This window comes from Dermatophagoides farinae, chromosome 8, assembly GCF_024713945.1.
Source record: "Dermatophagoides farinae isolate YC_2012a chromosome 8, ASM2471394v1, whole genome shotgun sequence".
In the NCBI taxonomy this organism is placed as follows: domain Eukaryota; kingdom Metazoa; phylum Arthropoda; class Arachnida; order Sarcoptiformes; family Pyroglyphidae; genus Dermatophagoides; species Dermatophagoides farinae.
The window spans coordinates 1777552-1795162 of NC_134684.1; the positions used below are offsets into that span (position 1 = coordinate 1777552).

The window sequence follows — 17611 nt, forward strand, 5'->3', positions numbered from 1 at the left end:
ACACACACACCACACATCCACAATTCAATCATGACAATTTGTATTCAATTCAATTTGATTCAATTCGCATTCGAATGTCGGATGTTACACATATACAGACTATGAATTGTAGTTGATGATGATGGGCATGAACAACGAAAAAAAAATCATTCAAAAACTTTCATCCATTGCGTTTAATCTATCGAAATAGAACGAAAAATGTTTTATGGCATGTCAGTTTTGTGTTGTGTTATGTTGTGTTATGTGTTCCATTTGAATTTCGACATCCGTTTTTTTTATATGCTTAAATTTTATTTTTAGAAGATTCTTGTTCTTGTTGCTGATTTTTTTTGCCTCGTATTCGACAATGATGACAATGGAAGATGTTTTTGCCTGTGTGTGTGTGTGTGTTTATATTTATCTTGAATTTATGTAGAGGGAAAAAATCCTTTTTTTTCTACTTCTGTTGTTGTTGATGGTTGTTTGAATTTTTTTTTTTATTTTTTTCTCTTCGATCCAACCAACCAACCAACCATGACTTTGTTCTTGTTTGTTTGTTTGTTTTTTGTTTATTATTTGTAGGTTCGCTTGGGAAATCGTGCCGAAATCTTTTCATTTTTTTTTCTTCCATTTCTTCTTCTTTTTTCTTTCTTCATTCATTCATTTCTTTCATTTTTTTTCCTTCAATTCAAATGTCGTATCCAATTGAGGTGCATTTCGTGCTTCTGGAAAAAAAACAACAACAACGACAACAACAACAACAGCACTATTAACTAATCAAATCGTATTGATCATTTGTTCAAGTTGGATTCTTTTCTCCCTTTACAGAAAAAAAATTGATTTTTCTTTCGTCGTTTGTTGCTGCGATACTATTTATATAAAGAAGAATTTTTTTTTTTTGCATGTCAAGATTTTCAAGGATTTTTTTTTCTCCATTTTCAATTCCATACATATCAGAACAGATCCTTTAAATTCCATACGAAATAAACAAAACAAAACAGAAAAAAAAGATCCACCCATGACCATCATCATGTGGACAATGTACAAATATACAAAATCATATGATGATATAAGAAAAAAAATAGTGGAATCGATAAAGTTCCAAAGTCAGTTTTGGACCAAAAAAACATACATGTATAAGACGTAAAAAAAGAAGGAAAAAAATTTGAAAAAACCTATTTATTTTTTTATCTGTGTCGCCATTTGCGTTCACATATATATTATTTATATATATAGAAAACGATCGAATGAGAGAAAAAGATATATAGAGAGACAGAGTTGATATTTGCATATTTTGTTGTTGAAATCAAATCAAATCAATCAATCAAATCAATAATAATAATAATAATAATAATGAAATGATAATTATCATACAACTTGAGAGAAAAAAATTGAGTGATTGAATGTGGTGAATTATCCATTATGATGTATTTCCGGAAATTTTTTTTTTATCCAAATTACACAACAAATACATTTCAGTAATAATAATGAATGATGAATGGAATGGAATGGAATCAAAAGAGAAAAAAAAATTTTTAACAATTAAATTATTGAATTCTGAATGTTTTTTTTCTGTTTTTGTTTTATCAATTATATATGATATGAATTGTAATAATGATATATTGATTGATTGAATGTAAAATTTAAAAAAAAATGAAAATGAAAATGAAAATGATGATGAGAATCAAACTGGCTATACAAATGAATTGGTGTGTGTGTTTGGGTGTGTGTCTGTTTTCATGATGATGATATGACAATTATATATTATTAATTTGATGATGATGATGATGATGGTGGTGGTGATGGTGGTGGTTCCAAAAATTGATTGGATTCCATCAGATTTATTTACGTTAATAATTGTTGATTAATAGATGGATCATGTCCATGATGATACCATGAATATTGTGGTATATAACTATTTGCCATTGCCGTTTTAGCTGGATTCATATCCCATGAGGTAATTGGTGGACTCATTGCCGATGGTGGACTAACTGTACTCGATAATGATGATGATAAATTTGTCGAGCCTAATGATCCGGGTCCATTACCGGGTTGTTGTGATTGTTGTTGACCACCACCAGGCGTTGATGATAACATTGATTGTGGTGGGCCAACACTTGGTGGTGAATTTGTTTCTGGTGTTTCTGGTGGTGTTTGTGGTGTTGTTGCCGTTGGTGGATGACCTAAACTTGAACCGGAACCAGCAGAACCATTTGTTGTTGTTGATGGTGGTACAACACCACCAACACCTGGTTGTGTTGATTTGAGCATTTTTTTATATTTACTACGACGATTTTGGAACCATATTTTCACCTATAATATTTGTAATGATTCAAAAAAAAAACAAAAACAAAAAACAAAAACAAAAATTAATAAATTGGTTATCATCATAAAAATAAAAAAAATTTTCATTGTCTGTCTGTGTTTTTTTTTTTTTTTTTTTTGCTTACTACTACCAACTGACTGACTCATTGACTCACTGACTCAGTGATTGACTGATATGGGCAAACAAACAAACAAAAAACAAAAAATAAAGGGAAGAAGAGGAAAATCACAAGAAGAAGAAGAAGAAGAAAAAAAATAGACTGAATGAACACAACTTTTTTATGTGAACTAAATTTTCTTTCACCTTTTGTTTTGTTTTACTTTTTTTTTCTTCGATGTGAAGGTATTCTATTTTTTTGTTGTTGTTGTTGTTGTTGTTGTTTCATAGATTTGGACATTGCCAAATCGGCAAATGTGCCAAGCGATCCGTATCCAAAGCGTGTGTTTGTATGTCTACTTTGAAATAATTTCCCATCATCATCATCATCATCATCAAAGCAAACAAACAAACAAACAAAAAAAATCAATGAATGAATCAAGCGAGAAAAAAGGAAAAAAAAACCCAAACTCTTGTTTCGCGTGTTGTTGAGACTAGATTTTTGAATGCTTTGTCTTTTATTTCAAATGTTTTTTTTTATATATATTTGTTTGTATGATTTGGATTCTTCTTTTTTTTCCATTATTTTGCATGAAATCTTTTCATCCATAATCAAGAAAAACAACAACAACAACAACAACAAGCCATGCACACACACACACACACTTGTGATGATGAAAACAAGTGATTGCGTGCCTCGATCAATGTTTTTTCATTCATTCATTTATGTATCGCGCAATCGATTCAATCTCAATACACACAAACACACACATACACAATCTATTCATTCATTTCATTCGTATCTGAAAAAATCAAATGAAAATATTTTTGAATGAGTGGATGAGGAAGTATTTTTTTTTTTTTTTTTTTTTGGAACACCCAGATTATTGATCACATACGCACACACATACAGGTATTTCCATGCATGAATCCACATATCAAATAATGGATCCATAATGGATTATTAAACTTTCATTTTTTTTGTTGTTGTTCTTGAGAAAAAAAACTAAAACAAAATCTTCATGTCGCACACACACACACACACTGCTTCAAGGCCTGCTATATTAACCGCGGGTAGAAATGAAAAAAAAAACAACTAACAAATTCATCAATCAATATTGCAAAAAAGATGATGATAAATCTTTTTTTTTCTGCGGCTAAATTCAATAAGAAAAACACACACATACACACATATGCACACCTCCTATTAGAACTCTTTTTGGCCACAAAACAAAATCATTTTCGATAATTACCTCATGCTGTGCAATGATGATGATGATGATGAGCTTTTATTGTCGGTCTGATTCAAATTCTATTGGTTTTGCGTGTGTGTACCTGTGTGTGTGTGTGTGTGTTGTTTTTATTTCCAAATGTACATTGGTCATCATCATCATCATCATCATCACTAGTTTATTCTCAATTTTTTGTTTTTCATTTGTCGGTCTTATTTGGTCTTAATTTCTGTTTTTTTTTTTTTTTTTTGTTTTTTGTTTTTGAACCAAAACAAAAAACAAAAACTCAAATGAATAACAACAATAGCTTGAATTAAAATTTTAACAAACAAACAAACAAACAAGAAAAAAAAAGAATAAAAAAAACGAAAGTAAAGTTCAATTCAATCAGACAGTCTCATTGAATTAGTCAATTTAGTGAGCGAGAGAAAGAGAATGAGAATGAGAATGAAAAAAAAACTTGAAATAACGAAAACAATAGATCATCAGAAAGTCTTGAAAAAAGAAACGAAAAGTCTTGGTGTACTTTTTTTTTATTTTCACCAAGGATGAAGTGATGTTTCACCAGAAATGTAAAAAAAAAACTAATGAAAAACTCTGGAACGACGACTACAACACATGAACGATGATAAACGACGATGTTTTTCGTTATTTTTTCTCTTTGATTTTTCATTTCATTTTTTTCATTTCATCAATTCAAACAAAATGTAAACGTAAACTTGAAAACAATGGTCTCTCTATTGCTTGTGTGTGTAGATCTACACAATGTTGTTGTTGTTGTTGTTGTGTGTGTGTGTGTGTATTTGCCAGCCAAGGTAAACTGGTGGCTGGCAAATTTTTAGCGATCCAATCGTTTTCATCATCATCATCATCATCGCCACTATTGCTACCATATTGGCATATGTTTAAATTTTTGATTTTTTGTTTTTATTTTACAAAATAAAAAAAACATTCGTTATGAGATTATTCATTCATTTTCACCTAAATAATGTGCAAAAAGAAATTTCTCTTTTTTTTGGTAGAATAAAATTTGATCATGTTGATCATCATCATCATGCATTGCCGGTGGCTGATGCAAGAAGTAAAAAAAAAAATTCAATGCATCAATGATGATGATGATAGCAATTGATATAATACTCATTGGTGTATATCATCTACTACTACTACTACCATCACCAAGTGTACCATCTTTTTTAAATGTCGTTTTGTTGTTGTTATTTTTTCGGTTTTTTTTCTGGTTTGGTTGGATAGTTTGCATCCATCCATTCATCCATACAATCACACATACATTGTATGGATGTATAAAAAAAAACCCACACCTTAATTCGAGGTCGAAAATAAATGACTTTCTCTTGCTCGCTCTCTTTCTCTCCAATGGCTGGCCAGAATGTATAGTATAGTTGTATAAGATGCATCCAGAAAAAAAATCAACAAATCGATGATGCCAAAATTTTTGTTTCAATTCCTATTGATGATGATGATCGTTTTACCTTCAAAAAAAAAAAAAAATTTAAATTTTGTTACAAATAACCTGCACCAGCATAATATATCAGACACCAATATCGAATGCCAGTGGAAAAAAAACGAATGATGATGATGATGATGACTAATGATCAGCCTAATGAGAGTGTGTAAAGCAAAAATTTTTTTTTTCTTTTGATGCAAAGAAATTTCAACTGAAAATTTTTTAATTTATGCAAAATAAAATACACACATTTTGGTTGCATAATAATTTTTTTTGTTTTTTTTTGTTTTAAAGTGGAAAAAAAACTAGATCAAAGATTTTTTTATTGATTTATGATGATTGTTAATGTTGTTCGATGTTCAAGGAAATCATTCATTCCGTATGATGTAATGATAATGATCATTAAAAAAAAAAAAAAAAATTCTCATCATGCTTGATGATGATCATCATCGATGAGATTTATTTTACGTGACGATACACTACTAGAATAATATTTTTCAGAATCTTTTTTTTTCTCGTCCTCTTCACGAATTCTATTCACATTAGAATGTAAATAAATTTGCATATATCAAGCAATCGACTCGATTGCACGCAATATTCAATCGAAAACAAAACAAAACAAAAAAAAAAACAGCAAAAAAAATCGATCCAGAATGTGAGGAAAAAAATACAAAAAACAAAACGATCAACAACAGAAGCTGATGATGATAATACCTTTTACAGTTTTACTACTTGTATGGGAATAATATCCATCTGGAACCGATTGATTGTCTGGTTATTCAAAATGTCTGACAAATTTGTTTTTTTTTTTGTTCAAGAATGTTGATCGTCATTGTCATTGTATTCATTCATTTGTTGTTGTTGTTGTTGTTGTCGCTGTCTTTGCCATTATTGATTCCATGTATGTATTATATTGTTATTCTGGATCCAGAATGACAACGAGAAAAAAAATTGAAGCCAAAAAGAAAAACTTTGCAACCAGATAGATAGATCAAAAAAAAAAAAAAAACTTTATTCAATACAAAACAAACGATATACATGCTCTTTTTTTTTGCTGCTGTTGTTGTTGTTGTTGTTGTCAATCCAACAACAGTTATAATTACTGGTTATGATTATAATTATTCATCACATTCGTTCGTTCATTCATTCAAAAAATGTTTCTTTTTTTTCCATTTACTACAATTCCCGTTGCCGCTGCTGCTGCTGCTATTGGCGACTATGTCACAAACACACACACAAAAAAAAAACATGAAAAAGGAAATCATTTATTAGAAGGAAAAACAACAACAACAACAACAGCAACGAAAAAACTCATTTGTTTATAGCCGGAAAAAAAATCCATATCGTTTTTTTTTTTTTTTTTTTTTTTTGGTCCATGGACTTTTGATGTTTGAAGGAAAAAAAATCAGTGTTACCTAATTTTTTACTAAATCTGAAAAAAATTTTCATCATTTTATTCGATTAGGTTATAATGATGATGATGATGATGATGAATACTATTAATCAAATAAATGATGTACGTGTTTCAAGGGTGGATAGAATGTATGTGTGTATGTGGCAGAATGGTCAGAATTCTGATTCTGATTCTGATGATGATGTGGATAATTAATAAATGTGACTACATTTAATGTTTCTCTTGATGCTTGATATACACCATCAACCATCAACCAACACCAAGTAGTGGAGAAAAAAAAACACCTTATTTGCATTTTTAAACAATCAACATTTAAAAAAAACTGTAGAAAAACAAAAAAAAAAAAAAAAATCTCATCTACGTGAAAATAAATGATAATGCAATGTCATCGTCACTGAAAGTTAGTTAGCCTTTTTTTGAATTGATTTTTATTTATAAAAAATGGTAATTTGTACACTTTGTGTGTGTGTGTGTGTGTGTGTGACAAAAACAAAACAAAAAATGTCTTTGATTACGATGATGATTATTATGATGACCACGACTTTGTCATGGTTCTTGTTGTTGTTGTTGTTGTTGTTTTTTTGTTGTAGAGAAAAAAAACCCATGTTTATATGCAAATCAATTTACGGTTGCATGCATTCTTCTCAGTTGTTATGGTTGTTGTCAATATCTTTGAATCTCCGTCATATATAGACAACAGAAAGTGATAATTAACAACAACAAAAAAAACAACAACAACAACAAAAATGACTTCTGTTTTGAATAAAAAATCAATCTATATGAAAAAAAATAGATAAGAAAGAAGTGAAGAAAAAAAAAACAAAATTCACACGAATCAACGAAAATTGATTTATTCAATTTTGTTTTTTTTTCGGATTGTAAATGAAAAAAAAAATTGCCTTAATGACATTGACTTTCTCAAAAAAAAAAAATTCTGTGGTCCATTTTTTTTTAGCTACAAGGAATTTGTAGTTTTTACTGTCGCCAGACACCAATGAAATCAGCAGGACGACCCAGACAGGACCCTACTGTGCGCATTGGTGTCATCGTCATCATCATCATCATCATTGATGTTGATCGACACACAAAAAAAAAACAGTGAAAGTGTCACACATGAACCAATAAAAAGTGTCAAGAAAAAAAATCACTCAATCATTTGTTCTATTGATTTTTTTTTTGTTCACCATACAAATCAATTTACTCAACCACTAATGGAATAATATTTACACTGTTGAAGTGTAAATCAACACATGATTCTGAAAAAAATGTCAATCACAATCAGTAATGAGAATGAGAATTTTTTGTTTTCCTATTCTTCATTTTATTCGTTTGTTTACATTTACATTATTACATTAATAATCTGATAATGTATTCGTTTATTGATTCAAAACATACCTGTGTCTGTGTCAATCCTAACGAAGCGGCCAATTCGGCACGTTCAGGTAAGGCCAAATATTGTGTCCTTTGAAATCGTCTATTCAATTGTTGTAGTTGTAAACTTGAATATATTGTACGTGGTTTACGCATCTTTTTTCCTTTTCCATTAACACGTATCGTTGTACCGGTTGTTGGTTCAGAATCGATGCCACCAACAACACCACCACCACCACTGTTATTATTATTCTTGGAATTGTTATTAGCTAAATTATGAATGAAAAAAAAACACAAGATGATTAATTAATTTATTTTTTTGTTAGTGCTAACAAATGATTTGATGAACGAAACAATCGATTATTACTTATAATGATAACGATAGCATGGTAGTATATGTTATTTTTTCAACTTGCAAATGAATTGGATTATTATTATATAAATTGACTCAAAATCAAGTCCAATGACTTTTATTTATTTTTTTTTTTTTTGCTCTTGATGTAGCTACCAATTCAATGATTTAATGTGATGAAAAAAGAAAGAAAAAATTTTTCGTTATTTGGCACTGACCAATCAAAAACATCCATCATTCATTCATTCATTCATTGTATGTATAACCACGAAAAATACCCGAATATCTTTAACTGAATATAAGAAGTTTTTTTTTTCTTTGAAGATAAGATTGAAAAAAAAATAAAAACTTTCATCATCAAAATCATCATTGTGGTAGCTATCATTTTGTGTGGAATTGTTGTTGTTGTTGTTGTTGTTTATTGTATCTTTCAAATAGTCGCCAATGTCAGTGAAATGTGGATGTAGAAACGAACAAATGAAACAAACGAACGAAATGGCAAGAGAAACGAAACGAAACGAAACGAAAAAAATTCGAAACCTAACAACAAACATATAATTAACTGTCATTTAATCTTTGATGTTATTTTCGTTGAACATTTCTCTCTCTCTCTCTCTCTCTCTCTTTTTCTACTTTGAATGTGAGCATTGTGCACGGTGCATCATCATCATCATCAGCCAATATATAAAAAAAAAGTAAACTAAGCCAAAAATATGTGTCCAATTCAAATATAATTTCTCATTTCATTTCTATACACACACACACACACACATCTGTCCAATCAAAAAAATATTCAATTCCATTCAAACATCTCACAAACACAGACGAAAAAATGGATGAAAATTTTTTTTTTGCAAATAATAAAAAACAAAACAAAACAATAAAACAGGCATTTGATTTTTTGTTTTTCGTTTGGCTACCATAAGTTATAACATAACTGGTCATCATCAATGATGATGATGGCTGGCTGGCTGGCATCAATCAAATTTCGGGTGAAAAAAACGAAACGAAACGAAACGCATCAAACGTAAAGTTTTGACACTTTAGATTTTTTTTTCTTGATCATCATCATCAGAGAACGAAAAAAAAAAACAACAAAACTTCACAAACCATCATCACCATCGCCACCACCACCAAAACAACAACAACAACAATAGAAATATATATTTAAAACAATGGACATCAAAGTCATCAGAAAACCACCATTCAATGATGTGATGGTGTTGATGGTCAAAAACTATCCATCTATCAAACAAATGAAAACAAAAAAAAAAAATCAAAAATCAATTGAAATAGCATGCATTTGGTTGGTTTTTTTTTCATTTTCTGCTTTTGTTTTTTGCTGTTGTTGTTGTTGTTGTTCAATGAGAAACGCCTTGCTTTTTTTCTTAATATTTGCATATTGTAATGTTACTCGATGGTATTGTTTTTTTTATGTTTAGATTTATTCAGTGTTTTTTTTTGAAATTTTTTTTTTTTTTTTTTTTTGGTGGTGGTCAATCAATGATGATGATGATGAATAGGCGTATGAATCTTGTTGTTTGTATATATGGATGTCTCCGATTGTAATATGTCCGTGATATAGTGGATTCTTTGTCTTGTAATTCGATATACAAACACACAGAGCATTTACAGACCTTGACACACCATGAGGCTATAATGATTCAACGATAACAACAACAAACGTATCGAATTGCAAAATGGCAGAATTTTTTTTTTTTTTTTTGACTATATTGATGATGATGGTGTCCATTTTATTGATCCAAGTTTGTGCATGTGTTTGTGTGTGAGTGAAAAAAACTTTTTCTGATTTTGATTTTTCAAAATCAGAAAAAAAACAGAAAAACAACAACAACGAAAAAAAAGAATTATTCAACAAGAGATTGAAAATGACAAAACAAAAATCAAACCAGAATCATCATAGAGAATAAAATGAATATAATCAAAAGATTCGGTTGAAAGAATATTGATCAAGGGTTTTTTTCGTTGTTGTTGTTGTTGTTGTAGTTGCTGCTACTGCCCTTGTTGTGTTTTGCATTAAAAAAAAAATTTATTTATAAGCTTTTTATTTTCTCCTGTACGAACAATTCAACCATATCGATATTGTTTCAAAAACAAGAATGATTGAACATCACCATTGATGATGATGATGATGATGATGAAAAATTTTGACTGTATGTACATATACTACGTGTAATAATATTTTAAAACGATTGGTTTATTTTGCCTTACCCAAAATCGCCTTCCCCATCCCTAACCGACCCCCGCACTTACATGCCAAAATAATTCAAGCAAATCTTTATGATGGTAGCAAGCAATACAATAATTGTACGCACACACACACACACACACATGATGTTTTTGTTTTTAGGCAAAAAAAAAGTTCCATAAAAAAAAGTTGATGTCAAAAATTCATACAATGACATCATCATCATCTGTAATTATTCGACAAACGGTGACATGGAAAATAAAGTTTTTCTTTCCATTTTTTTTTCTATGAAAAGATAACTGCATTTGTCATTTCCTTATCTATATTTTTTTTTGTATTTATAAGTGTAAAGTGAGTGTTCATTCGCTTGGGAAAAAAATAACGTCTACTATAGTATGCTACACACACACACACACACACACATAGACATAAGTCGCGAATAACAAACGTTTTTGGACAAGATAGGTGGATGGATTGGATGGATATGGATGTATATGGATATATGAACTCTATCCACATTCATTTAAATGCGATAAATGTTCCTTGTTCCTAATGTAGATAAATATGTTTTTTTATATTCAAAAAAAAAAAACAAAAAAATAAACCAAACAACAAGAAAAGCTACTGTGTGTTAAGCCAATGAAGATTAGATAGATTGGGAAAAAAAACCAAAAGGTAAAACTAACTAAAACAACGAAACGAAACGAAACAAGAGACAAGAGAAAAGAAAATATCAAAACTAAATCCACATAGTTCTTTTAGTTGTTGTTGTTGTTATTGTTTGCTTGAATGAATTTTTCACTTTACCATTCATTTTATCTCATTTATATCTTCTGTCTGTGTGTGTGTGTGTGTTTGTTTGCTTTTATAAAAAAAATCCTGAGAGTCAACGATAGTCAATGTTTTATCATGTCAAGCATGACATGGTCCAAGAAATGGGGTTTTTTTCCTGTTCGTAATTTTGCATGATAATAATAATGATGATGATGATGACGATGGTTAATATGGGTAAGAATTAGAACAATGGACCAATTGAATTGAATTGGATCCAATAAATCAAACAGGAATGAAAACAAAACAAAAACAAATAAAAAAAAGGCGAAAAGAAATTAATTTCTCACACCAACAGGTGGGAGTGAGAAATTGGATATATTTAACAAGCTTGAATTCAAATCATGTTTGTTTGTGTGTATGTTAAATGTTAACTTACATGAATCGAGTTTTGAATCTCGTGTTGATTGTGGTGAATGTGGTGGACATGATGATGGTATACAAGAGGTTAATGTTGTCGTTGTTGATGATGTTGCTGATGATTGTTGTAATGATGATGTTGGTGGTGGTGGTGGTGGTATTGATGCAGATGCATATGGTGAACCAAGATATGGATGAGATGCGGCCGGATGTGAAAAACTATTATGTAATGGTGAATGTGAATTCATTGATACGGCTGCAGCTGCAGCTGCAAATGGATATGCACCGGCCAATGATGATGATGTTCGATTTTGTTGTAAACCACCACCACCACCACCACCACCTCCACCACCGATACCAAAATTATCATGTGTTTGATGATTATTGGTTAACGATGATCCACCATATGTTGAACGAAATGTTGAATATGGCGATTGATGATGTGAATGATGTTGATGATGATGAGGATGATGATGATGGTGTTGTGACATGGCCGATAGGCCAGCCACAGCCGCCTGTTGTTGTATATCCATGAAAGCCGATTGTGTTGGCTTGATATCTTGATGATCCAAGATGTCCACTGTACCCGACATTGGGTACGTGGAAAAATTATCCGTTAGGTTCAGCGTGGTGAAATTTTTTCTGTTCCTTTTTTTTATGACAAATATTTTCTCCTAAGCCTTTTTTTGGCTTCTCTTTTTGTGTTGGTGATGCTTAAATGGTTGAATTCAGTTGTTGTTCGATTAATCAATCAATAAATCAAACGATCAACAATATAAACACACAAAAAAAAACACGTGGTGATCAAAAATCAAAACAAAACAGAAATTATTATCGATGATAATGATGATGAAGATTACAATTATTTACAGTAATAATATACATCAATTAACAATCAATTACTAGATGGATGTTGTTGATGATCATTTGATGATAATCAAAACACAGAATCACATTACACAACATACACACACACACACAAGAATTCTGTTGATAATGATCAATTGATCAATAATAAATAATGAGATTCACATTTCACATTTGAAAATGAAACATACACACACACACACACACACATATTTAAACACATCATCATTATCTTCATCATAATTTAATAATAGATTCTTTTTTTGGTTTGTTGTTGTTGTTGTTCAGATTCAAATATTATTAAATTATCATCATCATCGACATATATTACCAGTGTGTGTATGAATGAATGAATGAATGAGTGAAAAAAAAAATTATATAGTCCAAACACAAATGTAATAATTGATAATAATAACAATCATCATCGAATGAATGAATTGGAGAATTGTAATTATCATGTATTCATTGTATATGATTGAGATTTTAGTTGTTTTTTTTTTATTCATTTCATATATTTTTTTTTTATCTGATGAAGAGATGAGAGATTATAATCACATATCATTCAAATTCTAGCATGTGTGTGTGTGTGTGTGTTGGTATATAGTAGTTGTCGTCGTTCATCTAATAATGATGATGATGATAATTCAGAATTTCAGACAAAATTTCAGAATTTTTTTTTTGTTTGCTGTTAAACAATTATATAATTCTTTAATCAATTTGAAGGAATTTATTGTTGCGGTAAACAAATGGATCAGTTGTTATGTGATGATCGAGATTTGTAATACACACACAAACACAAACGCACGTATGATGCATATAACGATGAATTTTTTGTTGTTGTTGTTGTTGATTTTTTTTTGTTGTATACAAAACAAACTTTTTTTTCTGAATGATCACTGAGATTTTTTATTTTTTTCTTTCTTCTCTTCTTCGACGCATACTCGAATTGACTTGAATATACACTGACTGAATGATTGGCGCAAAACAGCACACACACACATGCTATACACGAATATATTGTGTGTGTGTGTGTGTATAAAAAAAAACTTGAAAATCTAGCTTTTTGAAACTCTCTCTCTCTCTCTACCATTTTGTGGATCCTTGAATGATTACAACAGATACAGTTTCTGTGTGTATATTTTTTTTTTTTTTTTTTGTTAAGTTATGGCAAAGCTCCACCTTCATTGACAATATCCTAAAGCTTTATTGGTCTATTGAACATGAAAAACCACCCATTTTTTTCATGATGATGATGATGATGATGATGACGACAGTAATGAAAAAAAAAATAAATAAATAAATACAGTTTGTGTGTGTATGTGTGTGTGTGTGAAGAAACCAATGTAAATATACACGTATATACAGCAATAAAATATATATATATATGTGAAACACAATAAGATTAAACTTGAAAAACAAATTGAATGAATGTTCATTTCAATTCAATGTAAAAAAAAAGATAATCAGATCATCAGAAAAATGGAATCAATGGTGTGTTATTGAAACCAAGATTCCAAGAACTATTGGCAACAAAAAAAATGGATCATCATTTGTTTCATTATACTGGTCGGATTCCGGCTGGATGGATATTATTTACATATTTTTGCAGTCCAAAATTTCATTTTTTTTTCATCTCAATCTTTTTTTTTTGTATGGAAAAATAAAAATTGAATTTCATTCTGGAATAGGATGACTGATGAGTTTTTTTTCCATTTGCTGTTGTTGTTGTTGTTGTTGTTATGTGCATTGATAATTGGTTTTCGTAAAGTAAAGAAACAAAATCAACTCAGATCTTGTTGCAATTGAAAATGAGTAAAATGAACAAAAAAAAACGGTAACTAGATGTGATCATCAAAATGATGATGATGATGATGATGATGAGATTGAAACAGATTCAATCTCATCAGCATATCATCGTTTTTTGTTTTTCGTCGTCCTCGTCAAACCATCCAAAATGATTGATGGCTTGATTTTTTTTTTTTTTTTTAGTTTTGGGTTATAACCAGAAAATTTTGGTAAAAAAACATCATCATCATCATCAAAGATATTCAAACGATGATGATGATGATGAAAGATTGGTTTGATGATGATGATGATGATTATCCTTATATGTCTTTAGTGATGATGATGGTGATCATATTTCCAATTTTTTTTTTTTTTGGCGCTCATTTCATATATGCTGATGAATGGCCGCGAAATTTTTTTTTTGTTTTCAATTTTTTTTTCTCGACAATTTGATTGCAACTGACGATGATGATGATCCAGATTTGATTACATTTTTTTTCTCTGTTTTTTCGTTTCCTATTTGTTTATTATTATTTTGGACGTATTTTTTTCTGATCATCATGGTAATCATCATCATCATCAGGAAGATGATTTTTTTTTTTTTGATTTATTTATCTATTTTCAGTGGCTACTTGAAATTTTATTTTAATTTTTTTTTTCGTTTTAAAATTTGCATTTTGTTTACCTGTTATCAGCACCTGATATAATTGTCTCATATTTACTGGCATGGATTTTTGTTTTCTGTTTATTTGTTTGTTTGTTCGCCTGTCCAATTCGTTTTGGATCATTTTATGTGTGTGTGTGTGTGTGTTTTGAAGAAAAAAAATCAATCAATTCTTTTTCACACCGATAAAGATGATGAAAATTAATTTTAAAAAAAAACACCAGAAAAAAAACTTGCCCACACCAGGTTTCAAGTTTTGTTTTGTTTTGTTTTGTTTCATTTCGACCTTTTTTTCCCTTTTGTCGCCTAGAAAGTGAGTTGAGAATTTTTGTCCTTGTTTTTTTTTGCAAACGAGTAATTAAAAACGAACTTGTTTTGGAACACCGACCGATTGACCAGCGGTCAACACTAAGAATTTTTTTTTTTTTTTTTTGATTGACTGGTTTGAGTGTAAGGTTCCTTTTTGTTTTTTTCTGTGTCTTATGATTTTGTCTGACTGTCTATCATCACTGAATGAATGATCAAAGAACTAAATACCGATCATTATAATCAAATGTATAAAAAAAATAAATTCTGTGGTCATCTGACAACAACAACAACAACCAAAAAACACAAAAATCGTTCATTAAGCTGGACAATCAATTTTTTTTCTCATTAACCTACACACACACACACACAATATTGATTGTTTTTCTGAATGAATCAATGAATGAATAAATGAAGAGAGAAAAAAAAATAATTATAATGATGCAAATGGGATGCGCTACCGATTAACCACATCAGTTATAAACGATGATGATGATGATGATGATTATAATGATAATAATGATTAGTTTTCATATGTTTAACTGTTTGTTGTGTGTGTGTGTGTGTGTGTGTGTGTGTGTGAAAACTATTTATCCATAAATAAATTGTTGATAATTTGTTGATTGATAATCATAATCATAGTAGTAATAATAATAATAATAATAATAATGATATAATGATAATAATCATAGATTCTAATAATGTAATGATATATCCATCAAATATATATATTATATATAGCGGTGACGGCCAAAATATATCAAATTCATATACAAATCAATGAATGTATCTATTTTTCTTCTGTTTAAAACATTGAACATCATCATCATGATTGTTGTCCCTGGAAATTTTCGTTTTCGTTTCTCTCTCTCTCTCTCTCTCTCTCTCTCTCTCTCTCTCTCTCTCTCTCTCTCTCTCTCTCTCTCTCTCTCTCTCTCTCTCTCTCTCTCTCTCTCTCTCTCTCTCTCTCTCTCTCTGTGTTTTGACGGTAAACATTGACATTAAAATTCGTTTTGATTATAACAAACAAATGGAAAATTTATCAAATATCAACAAAAACAACAACGACAACGACGACGACGACAACAATAGCTAGTCAAGAACACACACACACACACACACACAAGAAAAAGAAGAAGGAGAAAGTTGTAGAAAAAAAAAGAAGTGGTCTATTTAAAGTTAATTGACCATAATAGGTATTGATTACATACTAACGACAACAACAACAATGATGATGATGACGATAATAATCGGGTTTGGATAGATAATTTTTTTTTCAAAAAAAAAAATTTTTTTAAAACCTTGAAAAAATTGGTAGTTTTTTGTTCTATTCTTCAATGGTATACCAATTGAATTGAAATGTTTGTTTGTTTATATGTAAAAAAATGGTATTAGAAACAAACATCAAATGAATGAAACAACGACGGAATTGATTGTTTTGAAATTGTTTCAATCAGTTAGTAAATAGAAATGAAAAGTGAATGTTTTTTTTTTAAAGAAAAAAATGCACAACAGAAACATTACCGTTGTTGATGATGATGATGAAGATAATGACATCTTACCTTGAATACATTGATGATTTCTATGTTTTTTTTGTGTGTGTGTGTGTGTGTATGCGGTGGTTCGTTGTTTTTCCTAATAGAATCTATGGCGCCATTCAATAATGACCATGTTATCACTATTGCTAGACCCTGAAGGTTTTTTGGTTTTTTTGATTCGGTAATTCTTTTTCTATGCACTGTTGCTGTTACTTGGGGTCGAAAGTCAAAAGGAGCGCCAAACCATCTTGTGTGTGTGTGTGTATGTGTTTGATGATCAAATATTCTTATGTTTTTTTTACTTTGTTCTTTGGCTCTTTCCTTATGGGTCAGGTCAGATATACCGACCTACACATAAGAAAAAAGGCCGCAAACGAAAAAAAAACGTAGACAGACAGAATATGAAAAAAAAATCAAAAACGCCTCTACCCATCATCAACTTTGACCGTCCAACCAACCGATCGATCGATCGGTGTGTTCATCATTTGGCCCCTAAAAAAAAAAAGTTTCTTGCAGTCATTCATTCATTCACATTTGTCCAACCAAAAAAAACGACGACGACGACGACCATGAAGACGACTACGGTTACTGATGATGATGATGATGATGAAGATGATGATGATGGCGACGCCGTCGTCTGACTGTCTGACCAATTTCTGACAGACTTGGTTTTTTTTTGCTTTAAACTTTATTCTTCTAGTTTGGAAAGAGAAAAAAAAGGCCCATCCATTCATTAGCAGGTCAAATGTATGAAAAACTTTTCAGAATTTTTTTTTCGTTTTTTTTTTCTTGAACACCGTATGTTGTTATAAACCA

At 30.1% G+C, this 17611-nt stretch overlaps 1 protein-coding gene across 1 annotated transcript; it reads right to left on the reverse strand.

Annotated features, from left to right (window-relative positions):
• Nucleotides 1–1134: 1134 nt before the first annotated feature.
• LOC124495411 (uncharacterized) lies at nt 1135–13466 on the reverse strand. The gene is made up of 3 exons (XM_047058788.2): nt 11655–13466; nt 7908–8152; nt 1135–2292 (listed from the first exon to the last, which is right to left on the reverse strand). Exons 1-3 carry the CDS (start codon nt 12226–12228, stop codon nt 1825–1827), a joined length of 1287 nt encoding a protein of 428 aa, XP_046914744.2. The 5' UTR covers nt 12229–13466; the 3' UTR covers nt 1135–1824.
• Nucleotides 13467–17611: the final 4145 nt, after the last annotated feature.